This window comes from Falco naumanni, chromosome 5, assembly GCF_017639655.2.
Source record: "Falco naumanni isolate bFalNau1 chromosome 5, bFalNau1.pat, whole genome shotgun sequence".
Taxonomy (NCBI): Eukaryota; Metazoa; Chordata; class Aves; order Falconiformes; family Falconidae; genus Falco; species Falco naumanni.
The window spans coordinates 29485850-29505710 of NC_054058.1; the positions used below are offsets into that span (position 1 = coordinate 29485850).

A 19861-nucleotide genomic window follows, 5' to 3' on the forward strand; every position below is an offset into this window, starting at 1 on the left:
CCAATGAAACAGAAAATGCTCCTATTCAGAAAAGAATATATGGCCCACAGAGGGCATCTAAGTCCTGACTTGTTGCCAGCTTTCCCTGCCCAGGGTAGGATGCTACCTATGGGGCAAAGGTATTGTGAACAGCACAAATCTATGGGGATTCCTGGGGAAGGAGTTAGTGTCCAGCGGGAGTCAGAGCAGAAAGTCACAGCCTCCTTCACCATTCTATCTGTCATCAGTGTTTCTTTTTAATAAACCAGAATGACTAGGGAAGAAAAAGAAAATATGCTGAGCTGGCACCATTGCTGAATTATCAAGCACAAACATAACCTTGACTTGTTTTCAACTTCAAAAAGTTAAAAGCTGAATGAATGCTTCAGTGACAAAACCACAACAAACTCCACAGTGCACATGGATGACATCTTCCTGTGGAGACCTGAGAGTATGTAACACTCAGCTCCCTTTCGTAAAAGAAACGCATGCTCCACTAGTCCTTGCTGCTCTTTGGAAGATTTTCTGGAACTCATACGTACACATACACACACGCATGCATGCATAAACATATACACCTATATAGAAAAACATGAACATTGCTCCACAGTTCCAAAGCTCAGTAGCATCGTCAAGCAAACACACCCAAACACACCCAACACCTATTTTCCAGTTAATTCCCAGCAGCCCAAAGCCCAGGAACTGCTCAAGGAAAGGGGTGCTGTAGCGAGCCAAGAAACACCGTTCACAGCTACACAGAAGTAACCAGCAAAGCAATCACTCCAGTTTGCTTCAACACCCCCACCTTCATCCCTCCCACAGTGACAAACTTAGGAACACAGGGCAGATGCAGAAGAAAACCCCTAACAGGACATGTGGGAAAACCCTCATCCCTGCTGGAACAAGCAAAACCCCACTAACCCCACTCTAGCAACAAAGTCTTGCAAACCGCAGCATGCCCTCCTTTGCAGACATGACCCCTGGCTTCAACGTGATTTCTGATGCTGTTTGCTGCCATTCGTATTAACTTCCCCCTCCCCAGCCTCCTTGGCAGCAATTTCCAAAATCTCTGCAATTGGTTCCTCAGCACCCCCTGCAGCTCCCGACCCCTCAAAGTGCTTTCTCTTCTCTTTTCCACAGGGTGATGATGTTGCCACGAATGCTGTACCATGTGGCACGCAGTGAGCTCGGAGAACCGTAGCAATATTAGTCAACTTGTCATCCTGGACACAAGTACTGTATGTGAGTGAGCTGAAACTGTGTTTGTTTTTCCACTGATTAAGAAGAGTCATGGTGTTCCTTCTAGTACAGTACCGACCTGCCTGGAGAGTGGGGTTGGTTTGATGTATATTTTCCCCCTGGACGCAAATAATAAAGCAGATGTAATTGGTAACATATTGTGGACCTAGCAGAGCTGTAATTTATAGCTTTATGGCTTTCATTCCATGGTGTGCTTGAGCAATATCTCTTCGTACAAAATAAAAAGGGGAAAAAAAGATTGATGCCTAACAAGGAGAGAGGTGTTTCTCACACTCTAAAGATAACACCAGAAGACTCAGGCATCCCAAATTGAAGTCAGGGATGTGAAGCGCAGCAGCTGCAACTTTCTCCAGCCCTGCTGTAAAAATCAGGATAATTGCCACCATTAAAAGACAGACTTTCAACTGGTGCAAACTGGCAGGGCTCCAGTTGATATCAGCTGACACTAAAAACAAGGTCAGCAGTCACTCAACGTTGTCATCATCAGATGGCTGCCTGTGCCCCTTGGTGAAATGAGTTGTTGTTAGGGCCAGGTTTCCACATCAACAACCAGCCCCCTTGCTGTCCCTGCAACACGGCTGGCAGCCTCAGCAGGGGGACAGGAACAGGGGACAAACACTGCCCCACCCTGGTACCCCAAAACCGGAGCAGACAGAGGGAGCAGAGCTGTGTTGTGGCTAAAGGGAAGACTCTGGACTCCCCTGCTGCCACTTCCACTCTCCTCAGAGGTTATAGTGCATCGTAAGAGAAGTATTTTTTTTCCCCCAAAAAAAGAAGTATGAAATCTTCTTCCTTCCATCCAAAATGATTTTCTCACATTTGAGGTTTTAGGGGCACACATTGTAAGGAGAATAACTGGTCCAGCTCTTCAGCATAGTCCAATACCAAGAAATTACAGGCTGATTGACAGCTTGGTGATGGGAAAAGAAGGCTTCTGCAGCAAAGTCATTTTTATTGCAAATTTGCCTGTGCAGTTAATGTGAGAAAAATAGAACCTTGAATTTCCTGAGGACACTATCAAATTGTGCTGGTGGCATGTTTTTTTCAAAAAGGATCTTTGCTCCATGGCAATAGCAGAAATAGTAATAAATGTGACTACAAGTTGGATGGTTTGTTACAGGGATCAAATTCCTCATTACAGCCTGTAACGATTTACAGCTTCAGACTTTTGATTACACAGGCATGACATGACTACAATGTCCGTGAAGAAACAAGCCAGCAGTAATGGGGCAATCCATGCCAGCCAAGCCCTGTGATAACAATGCTCCCTGAGCATCCCCCAGAGCCAGTGAGGATCCCAGGAAGCATCCTTGCTCCTGGGGACTTGGAAAGACAGAGGGGCCATAAGCCACGGAGGGATGGAAAACGGGCTGTTTCACTAGGGAAAGGTCCTCTTAAACACCCACTCACAGGTCTTCCAAGAAACCTCCTGTGTGAGGCTGGGCCTCTCTTGCTGCCTCCCTTCACTGCAGGAAGATCCTAGCAGACCCCTTGCCACGTTTTGCACAGGATGGCTTGAGGCTGGCACCCAGCTCCTTGCCTTTTTGCTCTCCACCAGGAGCAGAGAGGGTGAGGATGCTCAGGACGAGCAGCTGTGCCCACCAAGCACTCCTACTCACCTAAAGCCTAGCCCAGCAGCCCCACCTATGCTAGCAAAAGCTTTGCCTGGACTAAAGCAAGTGGCAACACATGCTGAGCTCAGGCTTAGTCCCTGCCTTGGCAGGGGTGCCGGGCAGAGTACTACAGCCCCCATTTTGCCAGCCAGGCTGCAGCCAGGACTCTGCAATGCTAAATACAAGCCCTGAAGAGTGCAGGTCTAATTTTCATATCATCCCTGCACACAGCAAGTCTCTGGGCTGGGAGCAGAATCAAGGTTGGGCACCATGCATTAAATAAAATTGATAGTTTCCTTCTTTAATAATGATTTTAGTGTACCCATTTAAAGCTCTCACACAACTGACAGTAACTGGATTTAATGGGGCCTTCCCTGTCCTTGATACAACTCACATAACTCCCTGTAGCATCCACATGAGCTGAAGTATGTAGTGTGCAGCTAGAGGACAATGTTAAAACAGCCTGAATGACTTTTATTAAAAGACTTGAGGGTTTTTTTTTTTTCTGAGAACTCCTCCCACGTCAGCTTTCACTTAATAATAATTTAGCAGGTGCTATTTACAATTCAGATAGTCCTCTTCTGCATGCATACACAAATCACACAGCTGCCTCACTTGGAAGTACAACAGGTTTCAGGAAAGCAAATGAGGTAAAGTTCTCCATCCACCCACCTCACCCCAAAGGGCAAAAAATACACTTTGGGGACTAAAGAAGGAACAGTTTCAAAGTCACTGATGTTTTCTTCTCTTTATTCCTAGTGCTTACTGCTGATTTATAAATGTGGCCTTTGTGGTGGCAAGAGACCAAGCCCCTGCCCTGTATTAAGTAGGCAGTAAGACCTTTTGCAGTACCTGCAGAGCTGCCAGTGTTCTGTAACCAGAGGCTGCTTGCTGACTGCCGCCAGAACGACAGTGCCTGCTTGAAAAATACTGTAGAAAGCACATGGCATGTGTTCAGCATATAAATGATGCACACAAGACACTCCTGAAATAAGTATCTTCCACTTCTCCCCAGAGAGGCACAAGCCTGCAAACTCATATACACACTCGGGTTAGGAAGGCAATGAAAAGGGGATCTGCCAGGTGTGGCTAACTTATTGCACCTTCAAAATAGCTGTGTCTCAAGCACAGCACTCTTCTTTATGGTGGCCTCTGTGTGGCCCCTTTTGAGGTATTGTCCCCAGTACCACTGCACCCTTGGAACCTCCTTAAAATTTATGTCCCTGGAGGCTACTCAAATTACTTCCCTTGTGGTGCTGAATGGAGACAACCTCAAAGTGGAGTTCCAACCTCAACAGCCTCAGCTCCTTCCTGTTCCTGGTGAGCAGAAGATGTCAAGGAAGCCTTTGTTCCAGGTGAAGATCTCTCTGCCTTCCTGCTCTGCTTTTCCCGTCCTGCTAGTAAAACTGTCTCGTCCTAATTACTAGTTTCCTAAATGCTTACACAGGGCGCAGCAGTTCTCCAAGATGTGACAGAGCCTGTCCCCTGCATTGCTCCAGACCTGGTTTCACATGGCTCCAGGCTGCCACGTTTGATCCATGTCCCACAGCTGGACAGAAAAGCAAGACTTTCCAACACACAGAGTAGCCATAAACAAAACCAAATGAACAAAACCGAGCATCCATCTCCCTCCCTCTCACCCCCACCCAAAAAGCACATCCCCACTGCAGCACAATGGCCAGTGTACACTCCGTATCCCCCTGCCACCCCAACTGCCCTCCAACACATCCCTCTCCTGCATTTATAGCATCAGCAACCCTACTTACTATTTAATTCCCACACTATGAGTTTGCTTTATAGGTAGGATAAAAGTTATCAACCAGGATATGGAGGGGGCATAAGCAGTTGCTCTCTGTCACGGCCTGAGCAGGTTGTTTTGGCATGTGGCTCAGGTTAATGCTATCACTCCTCCCAAACCATCTTTATTCCCTTCCTTATTCTCCCTTTTAACTCCTTAAATCCAGGGAAACTTGCCTGTTGGATACTGAAAACTTTCTCAGCTGACCAGGGCAAAGAGGACACAGCTAGAAAAACACTGGGGAGACCTTCCTCTGAGCCAGCCACCCATCCTGCCCCCTTCCCTGAGCCTCCAGCTTCACCACACCTGCCCACAGGCACAGAGGTGCTGGGAGAGGTGGTAAGGGTTGGCCAGGGCTGCGAGCCAGCACCACCTGGGGAGCAGGGCAGTCAGCAAGGCTGAGCTCAGTGCCTAGGTACTGATGCAGGCTGAAGGCTGGTGAGATGGCGCACACCCGCTTTCCCCTCCAGGACATCTCTGGTGTTGGGGGTGGTGGGAGATGGGTGCTCTCCAGTGCACAGACCCCACAGGGTAGCACCTCTTTTCCCAGGGCTAAGGCATGGCGACTGCAAGATAGGCAGAGCAGTCCATGCTGGGTCCATATCCTCCAGGAAGCATCTCTGCCACCCCAGGTGAGAGCCCTCGCAAGCAGCTCGGGCGAAAATTGGCTACCCAGACCCTTGGCACATCCCGCACAGACCAAATGAGGCAGCACCACCCTGAGCCTGAGCCTGTGCTGGAGCCTGGAAACATCTGGGCTGCTCCAGCTTCATCCACCTGCACTCCCCACATCTGGCAGGTCACTAGACAATGTCATGTGAGCTGGATTTAGACCGTGGGCAACCACTTAAATAACAAGAAAGCACTAGCCACAGATTGCCCTTTGAACCATCTGTACCATCTGCATTTTGTCTCTATAGACCAAAGTTTATTGCACAGTCCCTGCAATATCAAGCCTTTCCTTCAGTGCTCAGTGACCACAATCTCACCAGTACAAAACTCCACTCTTCCATATACACTGCAAGCCACAAAGCCCTAATATCTTCTGTGATCTAGAAACATCATGGTTCTTATTCATCCTTTTGATGTGGGTTCAGGTGCCCACGAGCCTGAGTAACAAGCTTTGGGCTCCTCTGACAAATTCCTCGTTTTAAGCACATGAAACAAAATCTCAGGGACAAATATATACACTTACATTTAAATCCTTGATTACACATCAGTGAAGGATTCTTTTGGGGTCACTTCCATCTCCCACTTTAATGAATTGTAGTAATGACAAAAGATATGACAGATTTCTTCAGTTAATCATGTGCGTAGTTTATGTTTCACATTATTGTTAATTAACTACGCAACACCTGAGAACGCAGGTTAAAATATACCTCACCAGAGGCTGCCTCATTACTTCCCTGCAGATGCTGCAGCCAGTTGATCAGACACTAATTTCTAGATCTTGGTGTAAGAAGGTCCAGCATTCAAGTCCATGTTCCCCTGAACTGGAAGGTTAACCCCTAGATACCTTCCTAGAAGAAAACTCAGCACAGCTGGAACAGTGCAAAACAACTTCTCCAGGACAGCTCAACATCACTGAGTGGAAAACAAATGAAGGCAGCAAGCGAATACAGTGGATAGGCTACAGCCTTGACAAAACACAGCCAGACCCCAGTAAATAAATTCCACCTGTCAAAGCTGACAGGAAGACTGTCACCTCTACAGAAATCATGAAATTACACTGCAAATGCTCTACCAAGACGTCTAAGTGCTCTCCAGACATAATGTAAGAAACCTGGGAGTGCACTGTGGCCATGGCAGGTCTCCATGGCTTGAGAAGGCAGACGGACAGCCCTGCTGGATGTACCTCACGCCCAAGCCTGGGAGCGAAGCCATCACTTCCTGTGATGACTCTGGAGTCCCAAGAGCAAAATGAGGTGACAAACGATAAAGACAGAGGCGGCAGCAGCACCTGAACACCTTCAAGGTCTGCATGGGTGTGCAAAGGAACTCATGTTCAGTGTAAAGACATTTTAGGAACGCGGGTGTCAGTGAAATCGGGAACAAGTTTTACAACCAAACACTCAGTACTCCCAAGGGCCTCAGCCTCAGAGGAAAAGAAAGTCGGCTCTGAAGTCAGAGATGGAATGAGAAAAAAAAGAACATGATGAAGTCAGACAGGAAGCTCTGCTTTGAAGCTTTATCTTTGGAGGACACTGAAGGATGCCTAACAAAATGCTTTGCTGAAGAAATCCCTCTTTTACTTTTCTTGGAGAGAGGCCCAGCAGACCTGAGGCACATGTGGGCTGCCTGGCTGGGGCTGTACTGCAGGGTGCTGGGGGACCCATGAGCAGTACCGCACCTGCCCAAAGAGCAGGAGACCACACTAACACCCGCAGCACCACTCAGAATACGGCATGACACACTTGTATAATTCCATGCTTACATGAGCACCTGAAGTGCTGGGAACAGCCAGAGGAGATGGGGAAAGCAAGCTACCAAGGAATGTTTTGTGGCTTCCCCATCCTGAAACCAAAATGGAACCAGATGAGCCTAAAAGCCGTTATTCAGATCAATGTGCCAGGTAGGACTGTTTGTTTTCTGACCACCTTCATCCCTCCTATCATATGTCCTCTATGGTGGCAAAGTAGAACAAACAATAACTACAGCACTTCTACAGCACCCAAAGTTCCCTTTGGAGAGCTAGTAAGACAGTAAATATGTCTCATCAGTAAATATGAATCAACTGGCCACAATTTGCCTGGTAGTTCAGTTTAGCATATGGGTCCATAAATTTAACCTCCAAACAGATCTGTAATGTAAGAGCATCTAGGTTCCCACAAGCTCTATCTCTGATTGCTAGTTGCTGACAGAGCTGCATCCTGAAAGTGGAACTGAAAAAAAAAAGGATCTTGGCACGGCTCTGCTTTCTGGGCAGCATGGGTCAAGTCTCTCAGTTGTGTCACTTCAGCTTCCATCTTCCTAACCGGGGTTGACCACGGTATCCCCATCTTACATGGAAAACAGAGGACTTCCTCAATTACTGACCCCAAACTTCACTGGCTGCCCTACCTGTCCCTCTGTGATCTTAGTTCCTGGGAAAGCGTACCAGAGCCCCTGGAAAAAGGACCAAATTGAATCAGCGTTTCCCGCTGCTGCCCTGGCTACGCCCCGCTCAACCACACAGCCCTGGCACACTCGTGGCTTCCCACGGCTGCCTACTGGAAAGGATATTTTGATTTTTTTCCACAACAGCTGCCTCCCCACCTGGATGACCTCCCACCTGTAAATATTAGCTTTGTAATGTCAATGACTCCAACTGGCCCACAAGTGTGGTGAAACCACAGGGAATGGCTGGCATCTTGCATACCTCACTCATTAGAAGCAACCCTACTTCTAAAGGCAGGACATGGGCAAGGCTTGCTAGAGTCTCAGGCTGAGCCTCTCACTCCCACAGGATTTTTTTGTGTTTCATTTGCAAAGAGGCCATTGCATGACATTCAGCCCCTGCTTTGTTTATGAAATCTGAAACTCAGATCAAGCACTAGCTGAGCTGAAAAGGTCAGTTTGCCTGTTCACAAAATCCCTCCCTTCATTTCATTTCCATCAGGATACAGACCTGTTGGAGAGAACAAAGTTTCTGGTGAGGTCTGGATGAAATACATAGGATCTGGGCTGCAAAGGAAGATGAAAATGCAAGAAGAAAGGTGGAGAAGCCGGGTATGGGGCTCTGACAAAGCAGAAAATTGAGATAGACTGATCTGGTGACCTCCCAGCTATCCCAAAGTCAGGGTTAACCACATCTTCTTGCTTCTGTGGAAACAACTCCCTTCCAAAGAAGAATGACCAAACACAGGATTTACAGCACTCCCATACATTGCAGGCTATAAGGTGTTTTTGAAAATTAAGAGACAGGATACTGCAAATTAATCACCTGACCTGCAGTTTAAGTAGTATTTACAGTATTTACAAATCTGTAAATAACCTGTCTTCACACAGGCACACAAACACAAACCCACACAGAGAAAAGCCCTTCAGTTCCTCAAGGAAACACATCTTCAGCATGTTTTTTTCACCCTGTCTTCCAGACTTTATCTTCCTCATCACTTAAGGCCAAGAAAACATCCCCAAAGTGATGGCCAAACAGCCAGAAGCCTTTTTTTGCTGTCGCTCTTGGCTTTTGGTTTGCATTCCATAGTTAAGACTGTAAACCCAGAACATGGAACAGACAGGGGCCATGAGCTGGGACTAGAATGGACACAGCAAGACTGAGCCACCTGGCCCAAACAAAGGATCATCAGGGAGACACGGGGTTTATAATTTGGGTGTGGACTCATTTCTCCCCCCCAAAAAAGCCTCTTTAATTCACAGGCTGCACCTGAGAAGAGTAACTCTGTAAAAAAGTGCTACTTCACTGTCTCGATCCTTTCTCCTTCGAGACTGGAGCTCATAGGAGACTGCAGTGAGAGGGAGCTGCAGCAGTCTCCAAGAGACATGGGGCGTTACCAGGCGTATCCTTGGGAACCCTGGTAACCGCTCCGAGATTCCAAAGGTTTGCTTTGCTGTATTTGAGGTTGTACTGACCTCTGTCACACAAAACACACCGTCACACTCAGGCACACATAGACGTGCAAGCACTTGCACAGCCAGAGGATGACCCACAAAGGCAATGAAGCTCTTCTCCAAAAGAAATTAGTGATGCTGCCTCAAGCGATCCCACAGAAGTGCCCCGGGACACCTCCCTGCCCCACCGCTGGCCTGCGGCTGGGGCTGGGGGCTGGCAGTACATGCCCAATCTCCCACTGTCTTCAGAGCAACTTCCTTTTTAAGCAAGGTCTAATGGGACAGAGGCCAGCTCAGCATGCAGAGAAGACAAAATGACAGTTTGGCCAAGGAAGGACAGCCTAGGTAATGCAGGAAGCTCTTATTAACACAGAAAGAAAACCTGATTTAGGTATGGGGATAAACTACATGATTTCAGAGCCTTGAAGAATAAACATCCAGGAGCTCAGGAAAAGATAACTACTTGAGGAAGAAGGATATAAGGCCCTTGTGTGTGATGAAGAAGCTCAGGGACTCCAGTAACTGCCTGTTCCCCTTCAAAACTCTAAAAGAAAAGAAATCAGAGCAAGGGAAGTCATTAAGAGAAAGAAAACAATAAAAACCTCCACCTGTATCAGCAGAACTCCCTGGCTGCCATCAGTTTCTTCCCCAGGTTTCTCTTTTGTGCAGGATATGATTATTTATTGACATATTTATTTACCCAGCTCTCATACTTAACACCATGGCTGCTGGGCTTCTTGCACTAGCAAGACTAGAGCATGACAGAAGAGGAGCAAAGCTGAAACTGGAGATCCAGTATGGTATGAGCCAAATGCCTTCTGCAGTGCAGCCTGAGGCATGCTACCACTGTGATGGGCTAGAAAGTGGGACTGAGCTCAAAAAACAGGCTCTAGGCAGAGCCACAGCCAGACTGGCTGCACACACTCCTCTTCAAGAAAGGGCAAGTAGGGATAGCTTCAGTGCGGTGTAGAGTGGAAGGCAACCTTTGGTATAACTTTGGTCCAGATCACTCAGTGCTTTTGAGGCCCTGAACAGCATCCTGCAGAAACATGGGCACCTGAGCGAGCCTCACACCCTGTACGACTGCACTCACTATTCACTACCAGTAACTGCTGTGCAGCACTCCTGGGTACAGCATAATTGCTGAAACTAAACCTACAGAATCAAAAAAACACATTAGAAAGGATAGCTGGCTACAGACAACAGACTACCTAAAGAGGCTGTCGGGCCTCCTCGTCCATGTTCCTACACTTGTGAACTGACGTATCGCTATGTGCTTCCAGCAACATGCAGCCACTTGCTCCACCTCTTCCATAAGCACCTTTTTGGCAATATTACAGCTGTTTTGCAGCCATCTCCTTTCAGCCCAGAACACTGGACTCTTTCCTTTTCCTACAGCAATGAAATTAGAGGATTCAGCCTAGACAAAGTGGGACAATGAGTTCAGAATCATCAACGTGCTGGTGATATCAGAGCCAAGCTGTCCACAGTCACACCTATAGGTTTTGACTAACGATGAAGAGGAAGTCTGGCCAAACTGAGTCACAGCGAAAGAAGAGTTTCTGGGAAAATAAGTTCTGTATGATTTTCTCACAAGAAGCAAATACACTGCTGTTTCTTCATGATCCAGAAAAAACAAATTAGTAACAACTTGTGGTCATATCACAAGAGTTTTCAGTAGGTCTAGGAGAACACTGGGCATCTTAGCTTAGTCTAATAAAGGAATTACTAGGCAGATAAATGACCTGGGGTGGGTCTATGGTTGTTACTAAAATTACTTTGAGAATCCCAGTAAAATCTAAAATCCCAGTAAATGAGGGGGGGGGGGGGAGGGAGGGCTCAGGGAGACTGCCAAAAAAACAAAACCAAAACCAGCCAGGGGAATTTAGTACCAAAAGTCCTGTGAACTTTCATCAGATCTTATTAACTCAGAACTCACAGAGAGCTTTCCAAGATCCATATAGATGAAAAATAAGAAGAGACTGGAAACTAAATTCAGCAGAAGTACAGTTACTGGGGAAATAATTTAAGTGGGAAGTGGCAAGTTTACACCCTGTATAAATACCCAATTAATTCAATGTTTGCAGTACTCCTTTGTGGACATACTCCTTGGGTTTAGTTGTTTTTCATATCTGAAAATAGCCACGCTTCCCTCTTTAGTCCTTCCTGGGCTCATGGGAGACTGAAATGAGTCACCAGAGGACCAGCTGAGTCATACAGCCAAAGCCTGGAAAGTGATGCAAAATTGGTCATCACATCCACAACTAAATTGTGGATGACGGCAGCCCTCCTAGCAACCAACCATGCATTAGGCAGAAAGGGCTGGAGACCACTACCACTACAATACATTATTTTAAGCCAGACAGAAGGCGGCCTTAAATGAAACTAGTACAATGCAAAACAAGCACTGATTGCTTGTTCTACATCTGACACAAAGCCATTCCATTTAGTTTCCCCATTCCAGTTGCATTAAGAAAAAGTGAGTTCTTTATCTCAGAAATGGCCATCCCCATCTTCCAGATCACAGCCTATTTCTAGCCGATTTTACAACTTCTACGAACCAAAGTCCTAATTTATTCAATTTCTTTAGAATATCATCAAATCTTAACAAAACCTGTATTGATATGCAATCTCCCTCAGGACCAAATAACTACCACCTTTTAAGAACACAGGTCCATATTTAATTTTTAGGTCTATTATCTTCAGAACAAAAGGAAGTGGGGCAATTGCTATCAGACCTGTCCTGAGCAGTTGGGCACCCTGTGCACAGATGCAGTGCAAGCTCCCTTGCCCCACACATAACTTGGATAGCACACCACAACCTTGCATTTGGGCATTGAACAAACGATGCTCATCCTGACCAGCTGTCCAGCCCTCCCAGACCTGCTGTCGATCAGCACGCACCATCAGGCATGTCGCTGACACACCTGCATGGACTAAAAGTGCTGAGTGGGACCTCAGTCCTAGAAACGTTAGTCACAGGCATGAAAACAGATTTATTTATAACAGCACCTACAAAAGCAGTGACCCGCAACACAGAGCTCACCTTGATCTCTGTCCCCCTTTATAGAAATCTGGCAAAAACAGAAAACAAGATGTAGCTGAGTGATAAAACCACCAAGGGCTACAGAAAGCCCTAATACTAACTGTTATGGAAATATTCACGAAGGAGACAAGCAAAAGGGAGTGATGGAGCTCTATAGCAAAATGAACAGCCGGTAGGTCTTTAGCCTGTTCTCCCTGTGCTGTGACAGAAGAGCAACACTGACTTGCGAGGGCTGGGTTGCATTGAACAGCTGCTCAGGGAAACCTGTCTCCACACAGCTCGCCATCACCCTGCGAACCACATGCCACAAGCTACCACCGATCCAAGCATGGGGGCCTCCAAAGCAGCGGGTGGTTTTGGGGACAGCATGTGTGGCAGATCAACAGTGCAGGTCCCTTTGTGGCTCACCCCAGAAATCTGCTGGCTTGAAGCTCCCGATCACACTCCTCTCACCCACCCCAGGCAGCAGCGAATGGCACTGAGGGACTGCATGTGAGATGGCACCGAACAGGTTTTCACGAAACTGCTCTAGATTTCCCAACTAATGATGTCACTCCTGTTTTGTCTTGGTCCTTCCCTCCAGCTCATCCCTGCATTTCAGCAAGGCCATGATGCATCAGCCTTGCTGTGCCTCTGCTCCCAGCCCTCTGCACCTTCTCTCTTTTCTCCTTTGCCAAAAAAAATATAAATAATAACAACAAAAAAAAAGAGCTGAGAGGTTCAGATGGGCATCAGTGAATGAAGAACACAACAAGCCACGGTAACATTGGAGCCTTAGGGAAGACTGATGTCAAACAGAAGAAGGCGTAACCGGACATTTAGTTTTTTAAAGGCTTGGTGGTAGAGACTCCAAGTTGTTCAAATGAAACGATAACTTACTCCATGCCCCGCAGAGGCAGAAAATAAATATGAAACTGGATCCTGGCAGCACCACTAGATCCCAAAATTGACCCTCCTCCTTTCTGCTCTGCCTGCTCCAAGGAACATGCTATTCCTGGAGGAGTTTTAAAAAATAAAGCCCAAGGAAATGTTCTCATGTCCTCTCCATTTCCCAAAGCCAATGCAAGCAGCTCGCTTGAGTGGTCCTCCCATGCACAGCACCCTTAGGTCCTGGCACTTGCTAACAACCCAGCACGGGCACCATGGGCTGCGCTGGTACTAACCATGAGCAGTGCAGCAACTGCAGTGTGCAGCTCAGCACACGCGAGCTACAATAAACTTGTCAGACTGTGCAAGACATGAATCATATGGATTGCCACAACAGCAACACAGTGTGTGCAGCCCTGCTAAAACAAACGAACAAACAAACAAACAAACAAAAAATCCTAAGACATCCCAAAACACAGATGTAAGTAAATGGCTACTCTCCTGAGGCTGCCAGTACAGTTATGCTACAGAGCTTGCCTGAAAAATATATAGCCTTTTGACTTGAGCCACCAGAAATGCTTCAGCATGGCTGTAGCAGGGAGCCAGGGGAAAGCAGGAGTAACGCTCAGCCTCTTCTCCCTGAGAACCTGGACCCTGACCAAGCAGACGCCTGGATTGCCCAGGATGCTGGAAATGAGAGAAAACACTTGCAGCAAAGGCTGCTCATCGGTCACCGAAGGAACTGCCTGCAGAGGTTGCTCAGGTGTTTTTTTTTAAAACACACCTCTAAGCGCACTTAGCCAGCTGGAAGTGCTGCTCCTCTCACACTGGAAGTTATGCTGGAGAAACAGCAATGCCTTTTCCTGCTCAAGGTCCTCCTGCAGTCCTTGGTGCAGCCATGAGACTGAAGCATGGAACTCTGGGGGTTCCATGCTGCCTTTACCCTTTGTGACAGCCTTCAGAGTTGATGACGTAATTATTCCATCCATGCTTGCAGGCCAGCAGGACATACAGTTTCAACATTGAAACTGTCACTAATAACTAGACTTTGGATATACATGTATTTTTCACTTCTACCACTGCAATACAGTCAATGGGGATATTGACCATTTTACCATTCTGTTTCCCCCCCTGCTCTTTAATGATCTCACTGTGTCACCTCTTAAGCCACTGTCCTTCACTCAGAGACATGCCTCACCTTCTAACCAGCAACTGCAAGCCTGTGACCCAAGAGATGAATCAGGCAGACAAAAGCAAAAGGGAAGGCATAAGGCCGGTTTGTTTGCTTTTCCTGGAGGATTCAGGCCACAGACTTCAGCTTTTCCAGGTCAAGACAGTGTCTGCATTAGAAAATATTCTATAAATTCTTTATTTAAACTGTTCCCCTAGGGCAGCTGGCTAGACCCTCATGCTACAGGCACGTGGGTCTGTGTCTGAGTTTAAGCACATGAATTGTCTTAACTGACTTTAGCAGGACAACTCACGCATTGAAAGCTAACCACATGTGTAAGTGTTAGCAGGATCAGGGCATTAGTCATCTTCCCTTGTTTTCTGCAAGGGGGGTTGTGTAGGAAAAAAAAACAAAAAGCCCCCTCAAAACCTGTGGATAAGGTTCATGTATCCAAGTCACACTTGAATCTAAATTAAACCACTTTCTTCCTGTCTCCCACTCTCCCATTTTTAAAAGTAAGTAATTTTCTGCTGGTTAAGGTCTACTGTTAACTGATTTCAAGAGAAATCCTGCAGAAGGTAGTCTCCAGCACCCATGCCCACCCCAGAAGCTACACGCTCTCAGAAGACCTACGTGGCCATTCTGCAGGTTCTCTTCTCTTGGGTTCTCTTCTGGGGGGTTTCTTCCCTTTTTTCTTCATGACTAGTAACGGGCATAGACAAACATGCTCTCTGCTCATGGCAGAGTAGGTCTGCCGCTGCTGTACGTTGTCCACCTGGAGTGAAAATTCCGCCTGGTGACACTACATTCTGACTGAAGCCAACGGTGATGTCACAGACTGAGTATTGTGACTTCAGCTGGAAAAGGAGCAGTGGGAGCAGATGAACTCTGAAAACAAAGATATTGTTTTGGTGTAAACATCCTTCACAGAAAAGATGGGAAAAAAAAAAAAAAGAAAAATAGAAGTATAGATAAATACAGGATAAACAGAGTTTTCTCTAGTCAGATCTCTCTAAGTCCCAACTAGGTACTGAAAGGTTTGTCATTTTGTTTCTGTTCTGTTAAGAAATGAGGCCCTTACTAGCTTTTGAAATAAACATTTTCTATCCTTCTTTTAATTTTGTTTTTAATACCTTCATGTCTCATCATTGTCCTAGAATAAGCAAACACCACTGCTGCATAAAGAAACAGGTCTCAGGAAATAATGTACAGTATGTTTCCAAACGCTTCATAAATCCACAGGCAGCTTGCAAATACTGCCTGCATTCCTGTGTGAGTGTGGTTGTTTTTCATATAAGTCACGTATTAATGCAATTTGGAAAAAAAACTTAACCCCATTCAATCACATCCCCTTCAACCTTTACACTGAAACCCAGAGGTTATAATTACACCTAAGAGCAGGAATAAATTAAAACAAGTGCTGGTGGTGCCTTGTACTTTTTTTTGGAAAGAAAGCTGATCCTGTCCACCCTGCCTTATGCGCTCTGTCTATACACAGAAATGGGCTGGCTGGCTGGCAGGCAAAGGGGGAGAGAGTAGGTTTTCATGAGGTCAGAAGTGAAAATAAGGTCACTTTCAGAGGTCAGAAATGGAGCAACACATCCCATGTCCTAACATATACCAGAACTTCAGAAGGGGACATTAGCTTCACTACCTTCCCTTCTGCCACGCAGGATATCTTCAAGCTGTGGCACACCAGGAGGTCTGCAGAGGGGAGTGGGAGGGAGGACGCAGGCACTGGATGGGTTAGACACTTTCCACCGCTTAGTAAGGGTTATTTAAAGAGTAGCACACTGTGACAAAGTCAACACCCAGCAGTGTGGATGTCAACTACCCGAGGTCGGGGCAACAGACTGATGCATTGCAGTGGACTCCCCGTCAGGCCATGTCTGAGTCCTTCCCTTGTGTGGCTTGATGCCATCTTTCAGAGGAGATGAGCCTCTCCCACAGGAATAGCCCCCTTCCTCCAGACCCCTGCTACAGAGCAGCTCCGTTTCCCTCGCTAGGGTTACGGGAGATGGGACACCAGTGGTGATCCGCACTAAGCAGTTGTTACAACCTGGAGGTGACCAAAGACACCCACACCGGTGGCTGCCCCTGTGTGTGTGCAGGCATGCACTGCATGTAATGAGACCAAGGGACTAATGTTCCCTTACTCTTCCCTCACAGGGCCCTGGGCTGAAGCAAGACCACCTGCTCTACCTCAGCTTCTTCTCCAGGGTTTCAACAGGGCTCAGAGATCTCAGCTTGGAGTTACACACCCCGAAAGCTACCAGTTAAAAGACATGCCTCCTTTTGGAGGAGTCAATAGCAAGGAATGTGAAAGGCTTTTGCTATTAAAGAAACAAAAAAGAAAAAGAGAAACTATCTCTGCTTGCTAAAACACAATTGCCTAATGCCTGAACACAAACTGTAATAACTAGCCAGTGGTGGCAGGTCAATGTCTGTCTTGACAAACCTTTCTGAAAACTCACTTGCAGAAGAAGGGGAAATATTGGGAGGACTTCGTTTATCAGTTTCTCAGGAGACACCACAAATAATAAGCAGTTCCCTCCCCAAAGTACCCTAATGGGATCCTAGCTTCACAAAAATGATGCTTGAATATTTTTCCTGAAATATAAACTTGCCATGCACAGTCAAAATTAAAAAAAAAAAAAGGGGAATTTTTAAGAGAAACTCCACGGGGAAAAGCAACTGTGAAATAGCCAAACATCAATTATGAAAACCACAAGAAGAGGCTCTTGTGCATGGGCTTTAGGGTTTAGGGATTTGAAGAAAATGTGCATCCTGGTTTGACTCATAATGTAGGCAGAGAATGAGCAACTTTCCTCAACTTGTACAGCTCAGTGAGTATGTTCCTCTGCTGAACTGTAACTCTTTAAAGTCAGCGTATCTACACAACTTTCCTGCATCTCATAGTTCCTGGCTCATGGCAATCTTTGTTCTCCACTCCCATCTCCTCTGCAGCTTTGGAGTGACTGGCTTACTCCCATCCTAAGTGCAGACGAGTGAGCTGGTACTACCATGACATGGGCAGACTTCCACTGAAGTGTGCATCCCACCCATCCAGTAGCTTGCTCATTGGTGGCATGATCATTTCTACATCAAACCTTCAACCAGAGGTTCCTCCTCACTTGCTACTGCCCACATATAATTCTGAACTAGCAACAGGCTATGGGCAGCGCTACTTCATTCTACCTGAGGAAACATGCATGGGTAGAAAAGCAAAATATAAAAAATTGAATAAAAGCAGATGGATTTGGGGGTGATTCTGCCTGTGAGTCAGAGCTGGACCATTTTCCCAAGCTTAAAGATGATGGTCTCATGCATGTACCACAGGATTTCCACAGGACAGGACCTCAGAGAGGGAGCAACCACAATTGTGAATACCCAGGGTAAAACCAGGAAATGCATTCCCACAAGACCCCCAGCAAAAAGCAATGGGATGATCCTGTCCTTCTTTAAAATAAGTTGCAAGTCTGTTGGTTTGTGGCATTGCTGTTTAATGGTACGCAGCATTATTATAGAAGAACAGCATAAACCTAACAGTTGTCATAAGGGAAAAAAAGACATCTTGGTCTGTCTGCTTTTTTCCTCCATCCCTGATTTCTCTCTACCTCTAGGGTTACACATGCTCCTATATGCAATGCCTGGATGCAAGGCTTCACCAAGCACTTTCCTCTCCGATGACCAGTGACACCAGGCGTTTCCCTATCTCTTCTTCCAGGAGCAATGGCTGTTTATTATTCCTCATGCCCTCTCTGCATGATGGACAACTACACAGAAAACAGTGAAAGCAAGAGTATTTAAAGTTGAACACCAAGAATGCAAGGCTTAGGAAACCTCAGCTTTAAGACTGCCTGGGCAACCTTCCTTCAGCCCTGTTTCTTGCCTGTGTATTGTGGCAGAGCTGTTAATCGCATAATCACAGGCTATTTTTCTACGGGACCTTGGCCTCACCCAGTACAGCAGGATACACAGTGCTCAGCTAGTGAGCAACTAGTCACTATTTCATCTTCTCCACGCTGTTCGAGGTGTGTCCCCAAGCCTTGTTTACTAGCTACCTGCCACATTCTGCTCTGCAGATGGAATTAGTAATTTACTCATGGACTTTCCTACAGTACATATCATTGAAGTAACTGAATGTTTCACAAACATAAAGGAATGTATTTTCACAATCCCCTCATAAAGTAAGACATGCATTACCCATATGTCATGGGCAGGGAACTGAGGCACAGAGAGATTAACACGAAAAGCTTCCACTAATTTTAAATGCCTAATTGAAACTCTTAGGTCCAAATCCTTCAGAGATTTGTTTTGTCTGCTGAGGATGTGGTGACAACCATTTTTTTTTAAGGCTTAAAACTTGGCCAAGTTTGGTCTGATGTTCTGGGAGAGAGCAGAAGTGGTGCCCCTGACAGATATACCATGAAAATATTACTGGGTTGTTAAGGTGGGGGCTTGCTTTCTCATTTCTCTGTACATCTGTTATACTTGACATGCACGAAAAAATTCAACAGAGGTATACAAGAGCTGTTTTCTAAATATACATTCTAAGGCAGGTAGCTAGGATGGGAAATTTTTGCCCAGAGTGTTTAGATTTGGTAAAGCTGTGAACATCCAAAAAGCGGGTCTTAAAACAGGGAAGCTGTTAGATGGCCTCAACAGCAGGTTATTGCCATGACATACACTTTTCTTTCTCTTGAATGGTATTATGCAGCTGTTGAAGAAACCACACAAGCCTGATGTTACACTAACAGAATCAAGCCAAACTTCAATGCAAACTGTAACTAAAGCTTTTTTCATATCCTGGTTCTGTTCAGATAAACAAGATTAATCTATTTTTAATCTTAATGCACAACAAAGTCTTGTTACTCAATTCCAAAGAGCAACTTTTGCTTAGAGCATAAGCCCCACCTTTCCTCCTGTTCTCTCAGAAAGAAAAAGCAAGTAGAGTGTCAGGCACTGTAGGCAGCACGGGTCATAGGCTGGATATAGGACAGGGATATGGACGCTACTCAGAGGCAGTGAATCTTACATTGGTATAAACTGATCCACTGATCCTTCCCCTAATTATTTACAGGGAGATTCACAAAATCCTGAAAAAAGGCCCACATGAAAATTTCAGGCAGTGATTTATCTGTGTTAACACCAGGAAAGAAAGACAGGCAAAAAGACGGGGGGGGGGGGGGGGGGGGGGGCGGGGAGCAGGATAAGTCACCCAATCGCTGCTGCCAGTCTTTTTCAGAGCATTACAGTATTTTTAGAGACAGTTTTGTAGAAGCCTAAAATCCAAGCTTTCAACTATCCACCAGGTGTGCACAGGACACGGCGGGCGGGGGGGGGGGGGGGGGGGGGGGCGGAAACAGAGTGAGACAGTGTGGGAGGTGGCAGGAGAAGTGGTTCCTCCATCACGTTGTGAACAGGCAAGGACAATCCTGGGATAACTCCTGATGATTCCTCTCTGCCACCCAAGCTGTATTCCCGGCAAATGATGTTATAAACTGTCCCTCCCCTAGACAAATACCACATGCCCACAAAGATGAACACAGACCCAGTTTCTCTGTCCTGCACTG

The 19861-nt window shown here is 46.3% G+C and overlaps 1 protein-coding gene across 5 annotated transcripts in view; it reads right to left on the reverse strand.

Annotated features, from left to right (window-relative positions):
- The window catches only part of HIPK2 (homeodomain interacting protein kinase 2), a 136806-nt gene that overhangs the window by 92321 nt on the left and 24624 nt on the right, over nt 1-19861 (reverse strand). For 2 of the 5 annotated variants that reach the window (XM_040596932.1, XM_040596930.1), the window contains exon 2: nt 14919-15173. The exons of the other annotated variants lie outside the window; for them this stretch is intronic. In XM_040596932.1, the coding sequence (XP_040452866.1) occupies nt 14919-15024 (106 nt within the window). In that variant the 5' untranslated portion in view covers nt 15025-15173. The remainder of the gene's footprint in view (nt 1-14918; nt 15174-19861) is intronic. 5 annotated transcript variants of the gene reach the window in all.